Here is an 18,499-nt window from a genome sequence, read left to right on the forward strand (position 1 = left end):
AGTCCTTTTCCTGGGAACCCCTGATGTCAGACAGCCATCAGGGTGGGGGTGGCCCTGCCTTGAGTCCAGGGGGTGCTCCCTCCAGGACTGCTAGGGCCTGTGTGTGTTGGCACCGCCCAGCCCGTGTCCTTGGAACTCTGCAGGACGTGGCGCACTCAGGCCTTGTGTTACCCTTCACTGTCTGTTTTCGGTTAAACCATAGCTCCTCCTTCCTGGGCTGTCTTGCCATGTTGACTTTTATGTCACTGAGTTTTCCAGGCCTCATTGCTGCTGAAGTTTCGTTTCATCATTGGGGTTTCCAGATTTCCTCTACTGTTAAACTGAGCTAGACTTGGGATTTGGTTTCCAGGTTAGCTCTGTCCTTGCTGAAGGGCTTGGGCTGGAGAGTGAGCAGGCTCCTCACACCATGTTTGGAATGGAGAGAATGAAGCCACAAAGGTGCTGCAGCTCATGTGGGAAGGCAGCGTGTTGACAGGCGTGCAGATGCCCAGTCTCTGCTGTCTGCCAGAGAGGCCCAGTGAGAAGCCTGCAGGCTGTGCTGGGCGCATCCAGACGCAGATCTACTGGGCTAGGTTCTTCTCATGGGGGTCGGGCTCTGTAAGGAGCAAGCACCTCCCCTCCCCCATCTTGCTTTCTGCAGGACCCTGGGGGATGTGGTGACTCTGCCTCAGCTAGGACAAAGGATTGAGACCTCACCCTCTCCCCAGAACTGCCAGTGCCTTGAGTCCCATGTTAGCCCTGCTGACAAGGGCTGACCCATGGGGCATTGGGCAGGGACAGAGGACACAGGCACTTCCAGGTTAATAAACAAGAACTTTATCTGAAGTTCCTTAACTCTAGCATTTAGCTATACACAGAATGGCATTTTACATATGTTGGACAGAAATAAGAGAATCAAGCCCCGGCCAGAAAGGTTCCAGAACTGCAAAGATCTGTTTGATCTGATCCTCACTTGTGAAGAGAGAGTCTACGACCAGGTGGTAGAAGGTAACACAGACCCTGCACCTACCCTGCACAGCTGTGCTTGGGGAGGGACGGGACTCTGCCATGCTGACTGCCCGCTCTCTGCTTCCAGGATCTCTGACGTCTGTGTCACTTTGTCCCAATCAGATCTGAATTCCAGAGAACAGGAGACCTGCCAGCCAGTGCACGTAGTCAACGTGGACATCCAGGACAACCACGAAGAGGCCACACTGGGGGCCTTCCTCATCTGCGAGCTCTGCCAGTGTGTGAGTACCAGGGACCTGGGCACCCTGCTCCTATCCCGGGCTGCACTGGGCCAGAGGCTCCGTGGAAACCAGTTGCTCCTGGCCAGGCAGCTCACTGCACATGCTCCATAGGGGTTGAGAGAGTGTGACCGCCCGGCCTGGGGTCCAAGCAGTCTCTGCCAGAGGAAAGTGGCAGAGACCTCCACCTTCATGGGGCAGGGCTTCCCAATGCAAGCAGCAGCACATGATGCAGTTCACAGTCATTTTCAAATGTTAAAATGCGAGTAGATGCAGGGGGTCCACAAGTTTGAGAACCAACTAAAGACTGGCTTAAGAACCCACATTTGTGCTCTGTGTTCATCGCTGATAGAAGGGGGCAGTGACCTGTGCAACCTCAGGTTCCTGTGAGGACCGTGTGTGGCCACCAAGACCTCCCAGGACACAGGCCCCTCTGATGGAGCGTTGGAGTCAGGGGTGTGCCCTGTGTGAGCCTGGGGCTTCCGGAGGTGGCGTCTGCAGCAAAGGGCTCTGTGTCCTACCCTTCACCCTCTGGATTTGTTGTTCCAGACATCGGGCTTTCCCTGAGGGGCCCTGGGTGTCCTCCCACATGCCAAGGAGGCGGCTGTGCCCCAGGGGCTTTTGTACCCACTGTGCAGGTGTGCTGCAGTGCTTAGCTGTGAGCAAAGGACTTCCCAAGAAGAGACTCACGTGCTTTGTCCTGTCTTCTGCTCTTGGGGTCTGAGTCTAGGTCAGCTGACTTTGAGTGACAGAAAAATGAAGAAAACAGTGAGAAAACAGTGGCTTAACCAAGAGAGAAGTTTGGTGTCACACTCACGAAGTCAGGGATGGGCAAGCGAGGGCTGGTGAAGTAGTGGTGTGGGACCCAGGCTCCTGCTATGTGGTTGCTCAGCCCGGCACAGCTTCTGTGCCTGATACGTCTCATGGTCCAGCGTGGATGCTGACGCTCCAGCAGTTGTGCCCATGATCCGGCCAGCATGCAAGAGAAAGAGCTTCAGGGAAAGGCATGTCCCAGGAGTTATGCATGCAACTTCTGCTTAGGTCATGTTGGCCAGAGCCCAGTCCTGGAGGGGCCTGTCCTCACTCTGAGACACTGCATGTGGCCAAGGCTGGGGACCCAGGGGAGGCGGAGTCTGGGGGCAACCAGCAGCCCATGCTAGGGCGGGCGTGCTCAGAAGCCAGCCTTCCTCACCTCCAGGCAGGAGTTCTCCACCAGGCCACATCTGGCAACATCTGGCCACATCCGTGGTTCTTACCACATGGAGGGATGCTGTGGCATCTGGTGGGTGGTGGCAGATATGCTGCTGTACACACCACTGTGTTCAGGATGCCCCAACACTGTGCATGGGCAGCTCCCTCCTTGGGTGACTTCATGCAAGTGACTTCTGTGCCTTCATTTGCAAAGTGGAGACAGCACTGGTGGTGAGGGTTCCGTGTCTGTGCAACATCTGAGGACAGGCCCTGCTGTGGTCGCTCCGTGTTGGCCTGAACTCCAGCCTCCAGGTTTCAGAGTTGGCCCCTCCTCTCAGAATCGCCTCTGTGCTCCACCCAATTTGTGGCTCTGTAGTGGCTGCTGTGGAGGTCATGGTGCCCGCTGCCTCCTCCATACGAGGCTCTGCCCCGGGGGAGGGCCTGGAGCTGCCCTGGGAATACTCTGTCCTTGAGACCTTGCTGGGGTGGGGGGTGGTGAATGTGCCTCTGGGTATTGCTCAGCACCAGAGCAGACCTGGCTTCTGCAGGGGCCTGGGCTGGTCCAGGCCTGGGGTCCCCCAGTGATCCAGGTGTCCATGGGAGAGAAGACGCAGATTCCAGGACAGGTGGGGGCAGGGAAGGGCCTTGGGCCTCGTGCTGCTCACGTGGCTGTGCTGTCCTTTCCAGATCCAGCACACAGAGGACATGGAGAACGAGATTGACGAGCTGCTGCAGGAGTTCGAGGAGAAGAGCGGCAGGACCTTCCTGCACACGGTCTGCTTCTACTGAGGGCGCCGCCTGCCCCAGCCAGCGGCCTGCACGTCCTTCGTCAGTGCTGCTTCCTTCTTGACGCTGTCTACTTTAGGTGCACTGCTGCGGGTGGCAGTGTTACCCCGATAAACTGTACATGTGAAATGAGAAGATGCACATAAATGCCAGATTAAAACAAGTTCTTCTACCCACTTTTACAATAACGAGTGGGATATTGATTATAGAGGTTTCTTTCGTTAACCAAAAAAGAAAAGGTTTATAGGACATTTCCCCCTACGTGTCTGTCCCACCCGCCTTTCCCCTTTCCCCTCCCCTAACTGGCTGGACTGTACAAACACCTGAAATAAAGCGATGGGCTGGATCTTACTAGGAGAGAACCTGGAACTGTCCGGTAAATGGAAGCTGCTGGTCATGTCTGCTTTTATCTTTTTTTTTTTATTTTTTTTTTATAAGATGACCAGTAATGGGCCGGCCCGGTGGCTCACTCGGGAGAGTGCGGTGCTGATAACACCAAGGCCACGGGTTCGGATCCCATATAGGGATGACCGGTTTGCTCACTGGGTGAGCGTGGTGCTGACAACACCAAGTCAAGGGTTAAGATCCCCTTACCGGTCATCTTTTTTAAAAAAAAAATCAGGTTTGGTCATTGTTGTGGAAAGAACAAATATTTTAAAAAAATCTATATTTCCAATATTGTTGCTTTCTCCTGACAATTTACCCTATTTGTCAGTTTCCCCTTTCCGCCTGTGATTTCCTTCTGTCATACAACAAACTTCCATAGACTGGGTGATTTATGAGCACCGGAAATTTATTTTTTACAGTTGTGGAGGCTGGGAAGTCCAAGATTTGGTGTTGGTGAAGGCTTGCTCTCTGCTTTAGAATGGCACCTTGTCATTGTGTCCTCAATGGTGGAAGGAGCTAACAGCTCTCTTGAACCTCTTTTATAAAGGTACTAATCCCATTCGTGAAGCCTCTGCTCTCATGGCTTAATCACCTCCTAAATGCCCCACCTCTTAATACTGTCACACTGATGGTTAAATTTCAACATATAAATTTTGGGGGACACATTCCGGCCATAGCACTTGTGTTGATGCTGCACTTCCATTCATATCCTACGTATAACTGTTCCCATGGAAGGTCCCTTGATTAGAGTCATGCAGAGGTGTCCCTGCCTTCTTGTTTTCATTCTCCATACCTTGTTAATTCCAGGTGACTATTATAATTCAAGTTTTCAACTTTTACGATGACAAGACATTTCCTATGTAAGATAATCCTGAATCATTTTTCACCCTTGATGTTAAATTTACAGTCAACTTGATGCCTCTAGAATTCATGTATATGATCACTCTTTTCATTTTGTCTCCCGCGGCCTTGGTGTTATCAGCACCGCACTCTCCTGAGTGAGCCACGGGCCGGCCCATGGTCATCTCTGCTTTGTCTGAATTCCCGGCCTGGCCCTCACCCTTGAGGAGGAGGCAGCAGAGGCCTGGCCACTGCTGCTGACCGGCAGGACCTGAGACAGCAGGTGCGCTGCCACCAAGGGCAGTCCTGGGCCTAGGGCCTCCCCCTGACCTGTGTTGCCTTCAGCAGGAAGCTGACCCCTCCCCACTCAGGACTGCTGGACGCAGGCAGAATGGGCCCCCTCCCTCTGTGGAACCTGCCCCTGAACTCGCTTGCCTGTGGTGTCAAGACTGTCCTCCAAGGGTCCGCCTTACTTCCAGGCGACCCTCCGGTTTCCTAAGGCTGAGTAGGGCAGGCCCTGGGGCTCCTGTGCCTATTAGGGATGTGCCTCAGGTGGGTGAGGGTTTGGCTTGAGGACCCCACCCCAGGCGCCTGGCATCAGGGGCAGCCAGAGCAGGACCATGGACACCGGGCCTCTGGATTTGAGGCTGCCTGGCTAGAGTGCCTGGGGCCCCTGCCGTCAGCATCCCCTGCCTGGCCCTGCTAGTCTCTCCTGGTCCCCCCATCTGCAAGGCAACCTTTGACCTTTGCTGGGCTCTAGGTCAGCCCATCCCTGCCTTCTGCCCTCCCACCCCAGCCCTGTGGCCATGGCTTTGGAGTAACCTCCCTGGCAGCTGTTCCGTGACCTTGCGGGCCCCTCCACCAAAAGCCCTTCCCCGCTGAGCCGCCGGCCAGGAGGAGGGTCCGTCAGTGAGCAAGTGCGGCAGGAACGGCAGCCCCTCCGGCCCACCGGCTCCTCGGCGCTGACCGCTGGCCGGTCATGGGCTCTTCCAGGCCATCGCGTGCTTGATGGACATGAACGCGCTGCTGGACCGATTCCACAACTACATCCTCCCGCACCTGCGGGGCGAGGACCGCGTCTGCCACTGCAACTGTGGCCGGTGAGTCCGCCCCGGCGCCGGCATGACACGCGTGATCACACATGTGCGCCGGGCCCCGCGCCGGCTGGGCCGCTTTAGGCCGGTGGGAGCTGCCGGGTGCCCTGGGGGAGGGGCCGTTCCCGGGAACAGCCTGAGCTAGCGCGGCGCCTCCTGAGAGGGGCGCAGGCTGAGCCAGTTAGGACGCCCCCCAAATGCCTTTAGAGAAAGGGCCGGCCAGGATGATGATGGCGGGGTGGGCCTGGGGCCTTCTGTGTCAATGCCAGGAGCCCGGAGAGTGGCAGCCCAGTGTGGCATCCACAGTGGCCGCGCGGCCCAGCCTTTGGGAGGGGTCAGGCCCCGGGCAGTGGACTCAGTGCCCTCCTCCTGGACCTGCACTGGATCCGTGACCTTTCCCTAGAGCCCAGGGCTGGGAAGTACGGAAGGTCAAGGTGCGCAGGGCCCTCCCTGAGGGGCACCTGGCACAGCCCCTGCACTGCAGAGAGAAGGAACTGAGGCATGGGGTGGGGGGTGGGGAATAAGGGGCAGAGCTTGCTCAAAGTCACCCAGAGCTAGGGGAGAGCCCAGGCCCCCTACCCCACTGTGTGACCCCCTCCTGTGCACACGTAGTGATGGAGTCTTCCCCGCCATGCATGTCTGTATGTTCCTGTATGAAATAAACATCTTCTCATGAGACGCGCATGTGTGTACCGTCTGTGCATATACATGTGCGTACACACAGCAAATGCACACATACGCATGCCCTCTCATCCCCACAAGACACCTTCATGGGTGACATTGTCATCCCTGCTGGACAGATGAGGAAGTGGACAGAGGCTTTGGAGGACACACTTGCCCAAGGTCACGCTGCTAGTCGTGGACGGCGGCGGGTGGGAAAGGAGGCACAAACCTTAGACTCTGCACTCCTGCCTCTGGGTCTGTGTGCACACATAGTGGGTGCAGGGCACATGTGAGCCAGGACAGTTGCGTGTCTTGCTAAGCATGTTACATGCCTATGGGTACAGATAAGTGTGTTGAGAGAGAACATGGCATTAGAGCAGGTAGAGACGAGGGTGTATAAGACGCCCACATGTGCTGGGCGTGGGGGGAGAGTTTGCTGGGTGGCCACGTGTTCCCAGAGAGCCCTGTATTCCTGCCGGATGTGCACGGCCCGCCCGGCATGTCTGATGGCTGAGGAAAGGCACAAGGTCAGGTCCACGGCCTCCAGGGCCGTGACTGAATGCACGTGGCTGGGTGATCCTGAGACCCTCCCTAAGGCTGGCAGTGAGCACGCTCCGGACCCAGACTCCAAGCCCCATGAACATCAGTAATACACATTTCACATGTGTGGGTGGTTGTGACCAGCGCATACCTGCCTGTGACAGCACTCTGAGGGTTTGCCAGGGCAGACAGGGGGCATGTTTTTAGAGTGTATTTGTATAGGGCGAGCATAAGCGTTTCGTGTAGTATCCAGAGTACATGTGGGCTCATGTAATACAGGTACCTGTAGGGTGTGCAAGCTGGAGCCAGGCCTTTGTGCACAGGAAACACAGAGCCACACTCTGCTATGGACATAGTGTATTTCTGCGTGTGTGTCTCCATGTACATGCTTCATACACATCTCCACATACAGGATATGTAAATTCTGCATACGAAGTCCTCTTGTATATTGACAACATATATGTGTATGCAAAGTATACATATATAATACAATATACAGCCCAGAGTGTGCTCAGGGAACTGTTGAAATGTCTCCATGTGGATGCAGCAAATGTGTGTTCAGATTACAGTTGTGCACATGGAGTGTACATGTAAGCACCATACACACACACTGTCACAACAGATTCAACCCGTGTGGACACACTGTGCAAAATAAGCGTGTATACATGTGTATGCCTTGTACATGCCTATACGTGGAATTTCATACAGATGACATGCATGTGAATTAATGCTCCGAAGGACGCATGTGCACAAAAACCCATGCATACGACACAGTGTCCCATGAGAGGTTGTCTGTGTGCAAAGCCGAGTGGATGTGCACCCACGTGTGCTACACACCATGCTCGTGACTGAGGGTGTGCACGGTGCACAGATGTGGAGCCTGTGTCTGTGGTATACATGCCATGTCCTATGCATGTGGCCGGCGTGTATACACAACATGCATTGGACCTTGGATAGACACATGCGGTGTGTGTGGCTCAGGCAGGACACACGTATGCGCATGTCACAGGCATACGTGTGCAGATGGCCCGTCTCTGCTGAGGCCTGCCTCATTCTGCTTTCACCTGGGAGACCTGAGCCCCCGCCTGCAGGAAGGAGAAGAGCCAGGGTCAGGGTAGGAGGAGCTGCAGATGCCCGGGCCAGCCGTGGGGCACAGGTTGTGACCTTTGACCTCCTGGAGGTTGGGGCCCTGCCTTGCCCTACTTGCAGGGCCCCAGGGAAACTTCTTGCTTCCTTGGTGACTTGGTCTTTGAGTTTTCCACCCTGGCCAGCTGTGCACCCACTACTAACGGGTCAGGAAGAATTTCCTCCCCTGGGGCAGGCGGCAGCTGCACATTCTGGGCGACAGTTAATAGTTTTCCAACAGTGGTGGACGATGGCTAATGAGCTCATGGTGGGACACGCGACACTGTCAGGCGTCAGTCACAGTCACGCCTCACCGACTAGCCGGGGGCCAGTGGCCCCTGCTTTGTGGGCGGTGGTGGCCCCAGCCCCGCCCACCGAGACTGGCCATGCTCTGGCCATGCTGAGCACACTGGCCTCTAGGGGTCCCCAGGAAGACCAGGAGGGGTTTCAAGGAGGCCAGGGCAGGAACTGCCTCCTTTCTGTCCCTGCTGGCCTGGGTTTGGGGCTCAAGGACTCTCCGGCCCCATGGGGAGAAAAGTGCTCATGTGGGCCCGGCCGGGCGCAGAAACATGGGCGAGGGTGGGCGGCAAGGGCCCGGGAGGACGGGTCATGTTTCCATTCTGGGGAAGGTCCCTGTGGCCAGATGTGGAGCGAGGCGGGGAAAGGGCGAGGGGTTGTGGAGTAGGGACCCCAGGGTCTTGGCCAAACACAGGCAGGGAGCTGCCATCTCAGAGGGGAAGATGGGGAGGAGCAGGTTTGGGGGGAGAGGAGCTATTTTCAGATACGTTCGAGGTGTTTGTAGATCCCACATGGAGAACAGGCAGCTGGAGCTTGGAGCAGACATGGGGGACAGCAGGGACTGCAGGGAACTGAGGGGAGGGGGCTGCAAGGGGCCGCAGGGCAGGAGGACCCTGGTGGCCCCTGCATGGTCCTGCAGCAGGAGGTGCAGGGAGTGTGACCACTGTGGTGTCCTGGGCATGCAGGGCCGCGGCTCCCTCTTGGAGCCCAGAGTTCACTGTCCCGGGAACTGGTCCCTCATCAGAGCCACCATGGAGCCCCGAGGGCTTCCTGGAGGAGGTGTCCAGCCGGCCCTGGAAGGGGAAGGGCAGCTGGAGGGAGCTGTGTGGGGAGCATTAATGACACCCTGAAGGCGAGCAAGGGCCTGAAGGATTTGGTGGCTTGAGCCTGGACAGTCCCTGAGAGCCAGGAAGGGGTGAGGAGAGTAATGTGTAGCCAAGGCCACGTGGGACCTGTCCAGCCTGGCCTGGGCAGCCAGGACACTGTGCATCCCAGGAGCAGCTGAGTAGGCAACAGACATGCAGGTCTGTGCGGGGCATGGGCAATCGGGTGCCCCAGGAGAGGGGACAGCAGCGGGGTGCTGGCAGAGCCCCCAAAGCCTCCAGCCCAGAGAATCAGGGCAGTGGAGGCGCCTGCAAGGGACAGAGGAGCAGAAGGAAGCCTGGGGCATGGGCCGGGCTGACGTGGAGGGCATGTTGAGGGGTAGACGGCCCCTCGGGAGAGCCGGAGGGCAGGCCCTGGAGGCGGCAGCGGGCCTCTGTGAGCCTGGCTCTGCTCCAAGCTGGGCTCTGGTCAGCAGGTGGACCGCAACCCCTGCCATGGCACATCTGTCCCAAGCCCTCCCCCGGAAGGCCTCGTCCACCTGCCTGCCCTGCCTTCCTGCATCCTTGTCCGGGTCACCTCGGAGCCCCAGGCCGGTAGAAGGCCCTAGGAGGGCAGAGAGTGCTGGCTTGTGGCAGACACGCCCCTGCCAGCCCCAGCCCCTGCCGCCTGCCTGGACTTCATTCTTGGTCTCCCTGGGCCGCGGCCACTGACCTCCCACCCTCCCCGGCAGCTCTCCCACCTGGTGGCCTGGGCCTGGGTGGACCGAGGCCCCCTTCCTGACCAGCCCATGGGGCCTACTTCAACGAAGCCCCCAGGGTGCCCCTTAGGAGTCACGTCACCAGCCTCAGGGTCCCCAGTCCGCCCGGCCAGGCCCCGGGGAAGGCCAGGTAGGGGCGGCGGGAGAGGTGCCAGCCCGCCCTGCCGCCCGCAGGCACCACATCCACTACGTGATCCCATACGACGGGGACCAGTCGGTGGTGGACGCCTCCGAGAACTACTTTGTGACGGACAATGTGACCAAGCAGGAGATCGACCTCATGCTGGGGCTGCTGCTGGGCTTCTGCATCAGCTGGTTCCTGGTGTGGGTGGACGGTGTCCTGCACTGCGCCGTGCGCGCCTGGAGGGCCGGCCGGCGCCACGGTGAGTGCCTTGTGGCCGTCGCCGGAAACACCACCTGGTCACCCTGGCCTGGCCGGCTGCCTGACCACCCTGTCCCCCTGCAGATGGCTCCTGGACCTGGCTGCCCAAGCTGTGCAGCCTGAGGGAGCTGGGCCGGCGGCCACACAGGCCCTTCGAGGAGGCCGCAGGGAACATGGTGCACGTGAAGCAGAAACTCTACCACAATGGCCACCCCAGCCCACGGCACCTGTGAGCCGTGCACAGGACTCCCCGGGGCCGCCATGCTGCCGGCTGCTGTACAGGTGTAAAAGGGACCTCGCAGATGCCCAGGCCGGTGGAACTGGACGGTGGCCTTGGGCCCAGGGTGTCTGGGGCTGCAGCCGGCCAGGCGAGTCCAGTGGAAGGTGCTGTCTCTTCTTTTTATAAAGGGGGTCGGGGTGGGGCTGGGGTGGGGGAGCCCACTGGGCCTCAGGAGCAGGACCCTGGCCTCCTGGACCGTGCAGGACACAAGGGCAGATTCTGTCCCAGAGGTGCTGGGGGCTGGCAGGTGCAGGCCCAGGCAGTGCCATGCCTGGGCTGGGACCACATAATTGAAAGCTGCTGTGTCTGTTTCCTGTGCACTCTGTCCATCTTTCCATCCGTCCATCTCAGAGCCAGCTCTGGCGGGGGGCAGGGAGGCGCACACGGGAGCACATGCATGGGCTGGGTGCAGGTCCTCAGTAGCTGGAGGCCTGAGCCACTGTGGCCTCACTGTGAAGTCCGCCCCTGCCGTGGCCAGTAAATGCTCAGAAAGCTGCGGCCTGTGTCTCTTTGTCATCTCCAACCCCAGGGACTGCAGAGACCCCTTCAAGCCCTGCCTCGCACCAGCCACGAGACACACACACAGTCTTGTCAGTTTTTATTAGGTTCTGGATAAAAAGACCCCAGCTCCAATCATGGGCGGAGCGGGTGGATCCTCTTGGCTGGAGCAGCCATCAAGTCCTGGATGCCACTGGCCACTGGGGTTGTCCAGCCTTAGATGTAGCCCCCTCCCCACCCCAGGGTCTATCACAGTCACAAACATGTGCAGGGTGGGGACCTGCAGGCCACAGCAGGCAGCAGCACTTTGGCCAAAGGCTGGGCAGCTCAGGGCTGCCTCCCTCTCAGCCTGGTCCCTCCAGCACCACCCCAAGCCTGGCTCTCCCATGGGAGCTGAGAACAAGGACCAGGCCCTGGTATTGCTGGTCACAGCTACAGCTCAGCAGCACCTGCCCTCTGAGCTGGGCTTGGAAATCCCCGAAGAGTGTCCTGAGGCAGGAAGCGGGTCTATCCCTCCCCTGCCAGTGCCCATAGTGGGAGGGGTATTCTGGGGGGCAGAGGAGCTGAATCCACCACACAGATGCCCACAGCTGCACCCTGGCCCTGGTCAAAGAGATATTTAAAAATGCTAAAGGGGAGAGGGAAGAGGGAATGTGGTGGCCGGCACTTCCTTCCAGAAAGGCCACCTGGCCGGTGTGTCCAAGGCATCCAGACCCTGCCCGGTCTGGCTGCAGCCTCAGGGAAACGGGGACTGGCCTCCCCCGGGCCTGGGTCCCTGCACTGTCAGCCAGCGCATCTTCTGCTGGTGCTGCTCGATGGCATCCTGCACGCGGGTGTCCACCATGGCCTCGGTGAGGACGCCGTCCTCGGATGCGTACGCCATGGCCTGGCAGGGAAAGAGAGTACTGAGGGGCCGCCCACAGGGGCACGGCGTCCGGCACACGTGTGGACACACCTGCGCTCACGTGAATCGCAGCACACACAAGCCGCTGTCCCTGCAGCCCCACGGCCCTGCTGGTGTCCCCAGAACCAGCACTGCCTGTGTGCTCCCCTGGGTTTCTCCATTACTTTCTAAAAATAGAAAGTGTGAGGCTCCCCCACAGCAGACTCAGCTCCCTCCAGGCAGGATGCAGAACGCAGAGCCTCCTCAGCGACTCTGGGCTGCAAGATAAACTGCACAAGCCCCCGCACGACCCGAGGCAATTTGGGACCTCCCACCCCAACCACAGAGGGGTCCTGCGGCAGCCCCCAAGGCCAGGCTGCATCCCTGCCAACCTTCGTGCCCCAGCACACAGGCAGTGCTGCCCGAGGCTGCACCAACCTCAGGGGCACGTGGGCAGGGGTCACCCCCTAGTCAGGAGTTGCCCGCGGCTAGGCCGCCCCTACCACGTCCACTCCTCATAGATGACTGGGTGTCCCTCTTGCACCTCCTCATCCTTCCTTAGGACAGCACCCAGGCCGGCAGGCGGGGGGTCTGAGCCAATCAAGCTGTATCCCCCAGGCACCATTTAAAGGATGGCCTAACGCCTAGCACCCTGGCCTCGTGACATGGCTGCCCTGCTGGCCTCTCACGTGGAGCAGACAGGCTCTGAGAAGCATCTGAGAAGGGCAGGAGTGTTCCCTGAGGGGAGCGTGGTGGCCCAGGGGCCCATGTGGGCCAAGGCTGGGAGTGCGGACTTCGACAGGGCAGCCCTGGGCACAGGACCTTTCCTGCTGGGCCAGCCGGGTGGGGACCCTTGCCCTGTGCCACAGCCTATCTTCCCTGACGACAGGCAGGGCTGCAGGGGGCATGCAGCCACCTTCCCAGCACACCGTCACCTCGACAGAGCCTGAACAGGGTGGTGACCGCGCAGTGCCTGTCCCCCCTGGCAAACAGCACCAGCAGGGCCGTGGCCGTGAGAGTGGGACATACCCATAGCCCACCTCCCTGGGCAGACTGACGCAGGGCAGCTACTGAAACCATTCCTAGTCCTGAGCCGATCCCAGAGAGGGCCGAGGGAAGGGTGGGCGCCTCACCCCTTGGACCAGCGCAGGCGGCGTGTGGCTGGGCGATGAGCACACAGAGGGTGTCCTGCATGCGAGCCTGGACCAAGCTCAGGTCCGAGGTGGGGTTAGCAGTGACCTGCGAGATCCAGCCCACAGCAAGGCCACGGGGCCACTAGAGCTCTCCTTGCAACTTTTCTGTAAACCTGAAATGATTCAAGAATAAGAGACTAAAGGCAAGCCCAGAGCCTGAGGGCTTCACTGGTGAATTCACCAAACATTTCAAGAATTAACACCAGTCCTTCTCAACCTCTTCCAAAATACTGGACAGCAGCGAACACTTCCTAACTTAATCTGAGGCCAGCCTTACCCTAATAACAAAGCCAGACAAAGACACTGCCAGAAAAGGTAAACTACAGACCAATCAATATCCCTGATAAGTGCTTATGCCAAGAGCCTCAACAAAATACCAGCCAACCAAATTCAGCAGCACATTAAAAAGATGACACACCATGGCCAAGTGGGATTTATTCCTGGGATGCAACGACGGTTCAACATAAGAAAATCAATGAATATAATATGCCACATTAACCAAATAAAGAGGAAAACTTGCATGATCATCTCCATTGATGCAAAAAAAAAAAAAAGCATTTGACAAACCTCAACACTCAACTAACTAGGAATAGAAGGGAAAGTCCCCAACACAATAAAGGCCACGCGTCACAAGGCCACAGTGAACGTTATGCTCAATGGTGAAAGACTGCAAGCTGTCCCTTGAGATCGGGAACCAGGAGAGGATGCCCAGTTTTGCCATCTGTTCACCACAGCACGGGAAGTTGTAGCCAGAGCAGTTAGATGAGAAAAAGAAACAAAAGTCACCAAAGTTCAAAAGGAAGAGGTAAAATTATCTCTGTTCTGAGACGACATGATCATATAAGTAGAAAACCTGAGAGTCCACATCAAAAAACGAAACAAAAAGTGTTAGAACTAATAAAGTCATAGGGCCGGCCCGTGGCTCACTCGGGAGAGTGCGGTGCTGATAACACCAAGGCCGCGGGTTCGGATCCCATATAGGGATGGCCGGTTTGCTCACTGGCTGAGCGTGGTGCTGACAACACCAGGCCAAGGGTTAAGATCCCCTTACCGGTCATCTTTTAAAAAAAAAAAAAAAAAGAACTAATAAAGTCAGCAAAGTTGCAAGATACAAAATCAACATAAAAAGTTCCATTGCTCTACACTAACAGTGAATAATCCGAAGAGGAAATTTTTTTAAAAAAAGATGACCAGTAAGGGGATCTTAACCCTTGACTTGGTGTTGTCAGCACCACGCTCTCCCAAGTGAGCGAACCGGCCATCCCTATATGGGATCCGAACCCGTGGCCTTGGTGTTATCAGCACCACACTCTCCCGAGTGAGCCACGGGCCAGCCCTGAAGAGGAAATTCTGAAAGCAATTCCATTCACGACAGCATCGGAAGGAATAAAATGCTTAGGAGTTAACTTATAGGAGTACATGCATGTTCACGAATTAAAAGACTACATCATGTACTACCCAAAGCAACCTACAGATTCAATGCAATCCCTACGAAAATCACCATAACAGTTTTTTGTAGAAATAAGAAAAACGCATCCTAAAATTCATATGAAATCTCGCAGGAGCCTTAATTGGCAAAAATATCTGAAAACGAACGAAACTGGAGGACTCACACTTCTGATTTCAAACCTCACAACAAAGCTACAATAATCACAATAGTGCCGCACTGGCATAAAGACAGACACACAGACCACTGAGATAAAGAACCCAGAAACAAACCCTCACACATATGGCTCAAATGATTTTCAAAAGGGCGACAAGACCATTCAGTGAGGAAAGAACAGAAACTGGATGTCCGCATGCACAGGGATGACGTGTGTCCTCCGGACGTGTGTCCACGATATACAAATACTAACTCAAAATGGATCAAGGACCTAAACGGAAGACCTACGACTATAAAACTCTTAGAAGAAAACACAGGAAAAACAACACTGGATCTGGCAGCGATTTCTTGGATACGACACCAAAGGCACAGGCAACAAAAGAAAAAACAGATAAGTTGGACCTCATCAAAATGAAGAACTTTTGGGGCCGGCCCGGTGGCACACTGGAGAGTGCGCCGCTTGAGAGCGTGGCGGCGCTCCTGCCGAGGGTTCGGATCCCATTTGGAGACTGGTTCCCGCTCACTGGCTGAGTGCGGTGTGGGCGCAACACCGAGGGTTGCGATCCCGTTACCAGTCAGTAAAAAAAGACAAAAAGGAAAAAAGGAAAAAAAAAAAAAAGAACTTTTGTGCATCAAAGGACCCTATCAACAGAGTAAAAGGCAACCCACAGAATGTGAGAAAATGTTTGCAAGTCACATATTGATAAGGGGTTAATATCCAGAATATATAGAGAACTACAACTCAGTAAGAAAAAACTACAAACAACCTGATTAAAAAATGGGCAAAAGACTTAAATAGACTGTTCTCCGAAGAAGATAAACAGATGGCCAATAAGCACATGAAAAGTTCCTCGGCATCAGTAGTCAGGAGGGAAATGCCAGTCAAACCACACCGACACTCCACCTCACACCCAGCAGGAAGGCTACTCTACACACCAAACGAAAACAGAAATGACAAGCTTTGGTGAGGGCGTGGGAAAACTGGAACTCACACACTGTTGGTAGGAATGTGAAACGGAACATTGTGGCAGTTCCTCAAAAAATTAAGCAGAAAATTATGTGGTCCAGCAATTCCACTGTGGGTATAGACACAGAAGAATGGAACTCTGGGTGTCAGCACGCCCATGTTCACAGCAGTGTCACTTGCAAAAGCTAAAAGCTGGAAAGAGCACAAGAATCCACTGACAGGTAAACACGGTGTAGTCTAGCACACAACTGTTCAGCCTTAAAAGAGTCTGACACGTGCTGCAGTGCGGATGCACCTTGAGGACACTGTGCTCCGTGAAATACGCCAGTCACCAAAGGACAGATACTGTGTGATTCCACTCACATGAGGTTCCTAGAATTGTTGAGTTCGCAGAGACAGAAGGTAGAAGGGTGGGTGCCAGGGGCTGGTGAGGGGCTGGGGAGTTAGTGTTCAATGGGGACAGAGTCTCAATTTGGGAAGATGAAGAATTCTGGAGACGGGTGGTGGTGATGGCTGCACAGCAGACTGAATGTGCTCAATGCTGCTGAGTGCACTTAAAAATGGTTAAAGTGCATAGAAACAAAAACACAACAAAAAATAAAAAATAAAAATAATTTTTAAATAAAAAAGCAAAAATAATTTTAAAAATTTTAAATGGCTAAAACGGTGAGGATGGTAAATATTGTATAAAAAGAGAAGAAAAAGAGGCGGTAGGATCCACACAAGTGACTCGCATGAACTTGCGTTAACACAACAAACGCACTGAGAATGGAGGCTGCGGTGTGGGGTCCATGGAACGCCACCAAGGTGGGCTTCAAAGAGCAGGCGCACAGGCACCCACAGGATGTCCAGCCCAGGGGTGGGCAGGAGTGCCCACAGTGCCACACCCGAGGCCGGGCGCCACGTCGGGGCTCTTCCCTCTGCGTCCTGCTCCCCTCACCCATGGAAGGAGCAGATGGACCAGGCAGTGACCGGACATGCCCTGATGAGGACCAGACTCCAGGGGCAGGGCTGGCGGGCTCCACGTCCACTTGTTGCCTCAGTACTTCCTGGGTTCTTCAGCGTCCCCAGCCTGTCACCCACAGGCACTTCGGAGGCCTGTCACCTGCTCTGGGCCAACACGATGTGAGGGGTTGTGCTGTGCTGAGGCAGAGGCTTTGTGAGCCAAGGAGTGACCGCATGGCGGATTCAGTGTGTGCCCCTCAAGTTCCTCTGTGTTCACCCTAAGCTGGGTGGGGCTGGATGGGGAGGTGGGGCCTCCAAGGCAGTAATTCAGGTTAAATGAGGGCATAAGGGTGGGACCCTGATCCCACAGGATTAGTGTCCTTGCAGGAGGAGACACCAGAGTGCTCTCTACCATGTGGGAACACAGTGAGGACGTGGCCCCCTGAGACCTAGAAGGGGCCATCCCAGGACCCGACCCCACTGGCATGCTGATCTCAGACCTGCAACCCCCACTCTGTGAGAACAATTTTTGGCTGTTCAAGGCCCTAGCTGTGGTACTTTGCTATGGCTGCCCTAGCAGACTGAGTCCTGCCAAGCTCCCTGCTCTTGGCTTCATCACTGTGGAAACAGACCAGGGTCCCAAGAGAGGTCAGCCTGGTGCCGGGTCCTCAGTGCCACACAGCAGCACACGGGGATGCAGTCTGCAACTGGGGTGCGCTACAGCAGCAGAGCCCGCTCACTCTGTACCTGGGCTACAATGTTGAGATCAAAGAGGTATCTGCTTAATTGACCTCATACCCATTCGCTTACAGGCACTGCTAGCTTCGGAGTGGCCAGAGTGCCACACACCTCAGACAGCAGGCCCCACGGCGGCGAGGCTGGCACAAGCCCCTCCTGCCCATGGACCTGGACCTGGCTCCTCTCCAGCAACCACTGAAGACCAAGGCTGCCTGGACAGCCACACCCAGCACTCCTCAGGGGAGCTGCAGCTGGGATATTTCAGAGGATACAGTGGGTGTCAGGGAACAAGGCAGCCACTTGAGCCTGTGTGCCTTGAGTCATGGCAGGCAGGACGAAGTCCTCTCACCTGGTCCAGGTGGTTGACTTTCAGAAGTGCTCACACACAGATGACTGAAAGGCTCCGTGGACGGAGGGGAGGGGAAGACCCGCCGCAGGCAAGGCACCCTGTCCGCAAGCAGAGCCTCCTGCAACACCTGCCTGGCTCCAGCCAGGGACAGAGGCCAGGGTTTACCTGCGACATTCTTGCGGGGCTGTGGTGGCCTGATGTGGACCAGAGCCAGATGGGCCGCATGGCACAAAGCCACTGGCTCCCCTCCCCCATCCTGCCTATGAGGGGCACGGCAGGTGCACGGCAGCAGCCGGTGAGGCTGCCTCACTGGAACGAGGGTGGCGGCAATCACATCTGTGTGCAGAAAACCCTCCATCGGAAACGCCCCCAGGCAGGCAGGCCAGCCGCTGGGACTCACCTGCCACGCCACGGCAAGCTGGGAGATCTCCCGGCCCGACATGCCCTCTGTCAGCTGAGCAATCTCCGAGCACTTCTTCCCATAGTCAAACTGGGCCAGCTTCAAGCGCCTGGAAAAGGAGTTCCCAAGTGGTGGCCGTGGCTGGCGAGGCCGCACACGTCCACGGTGGGTGTGTGTGTGCACACACGCATGCATGCTGGGAAGACAGGTCCTGCCCTGCTGGAGCCCGTGCCAGGGACCCTGGGTGGTGCTCTTCTGAACACCCCTCATTTGATGAGCCAAGCTCTGTCCTAACACCCTGTCCTTCCTACTGATTGCAGGGCACTCCCTGTCTTCCTGAAGCCCGAGGGTCAGTGTAGCCTCCCCCTCAAGAGCACACCCCTCCTGCTCGCTCCAGATCCGCCACCCAGCCCCAAATAGCACACGGCAGGTAAACACTTGGCCGGCGATGAGCTCTAAACCCGCAGAAAATGAAGGGAAGGAAAATGAACAGTTCTGAGTTAAACAACTAGGTTGAATGATGTGCTACC

General features: G+C 56.5%; 3 protein-coding genes across 4 annotated transcripts in view; 2 read left to right on the forward strand and 1 right to left on the reverse strand.

Moving 5' to 3' along the window:
* SSU72 (SSU72 RNA polymerase II CTD phosphatase homolog (S. cerevisiae)) overlaps positions 1-3,562 on the forward strand; it is a 30,376-nt gene extending 26,814 nt beyond the window's left edge. Inside the window, exons 4-6 of the mRNA XM_008578161.1 lie at positions 848-987; positions 1,111-1,229; positions 3,105-3,562. Coding sequence (XP_008576383.1) covers positions 848-987; positions 1,111-1,229; positions 3,105-3,206 — 361 coding nt within the window. The 3' untranslated portion in view covers positions 3,207-3,562. The remainder of the gene's footprint in view (positions 1-847; positions 988-1,110; positions 1,230-3,104) is intronic.
* On the forward strand, positions 3,540-10,890 carry TMEM240 (transmembrane protein 240). Its single transcript, XM_008578163.1, has 5 exons — positions 3,540-3,579; positions 4,658-4,713; positions 5,424-5,530; positions 9,906-10,114; positions 10,198-10,890. The coding sequence occupies exons 1-5, from the start codon at positions 3,540-3,542 to the stop codon at positions 10,344-10,346; spliced, it is 561 nt and encodes a 186-aa protein (XP_008576385.1). The 3' UTR covers positions 10,347-10,890.
* A 653-nt stretch (positions 10,891-11,543) lies between these two features.
* Positions 11,544-18,499, reverse strand: part of LOC103594857 (ATPase family AAA domain-containing protein 3-like) — a 30,830-nt gene continuing 23,874 nt past the window's right edge. Inside the window, exons 15-16 of one of the 2 annotated variants that reach the window (XM_008578137.1) lie at positions 17,970-18,078; positions 11,544-11,777 (exon numbers count right to left, since the gene is read on the reverse strand). In XM_008578137.1, the coding sequence (XP_008576359.1) occupies positions 11,628-11,777; positions 17,970-18,078 (259 nt within the window). In that variant the 3' untranslated portion in view covers positions 11,544-11,627. Of the gene's footprint in view, positions 11,778-17,969; positions 18,079-18,499 lie in introns of those variants that run through there. The other variant, XM_008578138.1, reaches the window with a different exon arrangement.

Source organism: Galeopterus variegatus, unplaced genomic scaffold (genome assembly GCF_000696425.1).
Source record: "Galeopterus variegatus unplaced genomic scaffold, G_variegatus-3.0.2 Scaffold1637, whole genome shotgun sequence".
In the NCBI taxonomy this organism is placed as follows: Eukaryota; Metazoa; Chordata; class Mammalia; order Dermoptera; family Cynocephalidae; genus Galeopterus; species Galeopterus variegatus.

Coding starts and splice junctions, on each gene's coding strand:
- TMEM240 (XM_008578163.1), top strand. CDS start 3,540: ATGGGCTGGATCTTACTAGGAGAGAACCTGGAACTGTCCG. Junction 3,580..4,657: donor AGAGAACCTGGAACTGTCCG/GTAAATGGAAGC, acceptor CTCACCCTTGAG/GAGGAGGCAGCAGAGGCCTG. Junction 5,531..9,905: donor TGCCACTGCAACTGTGGCCG/GTGAGTCCGCCC, acceptor TGCCGCCCGCAG/GCACCACATCCACTACGTGA.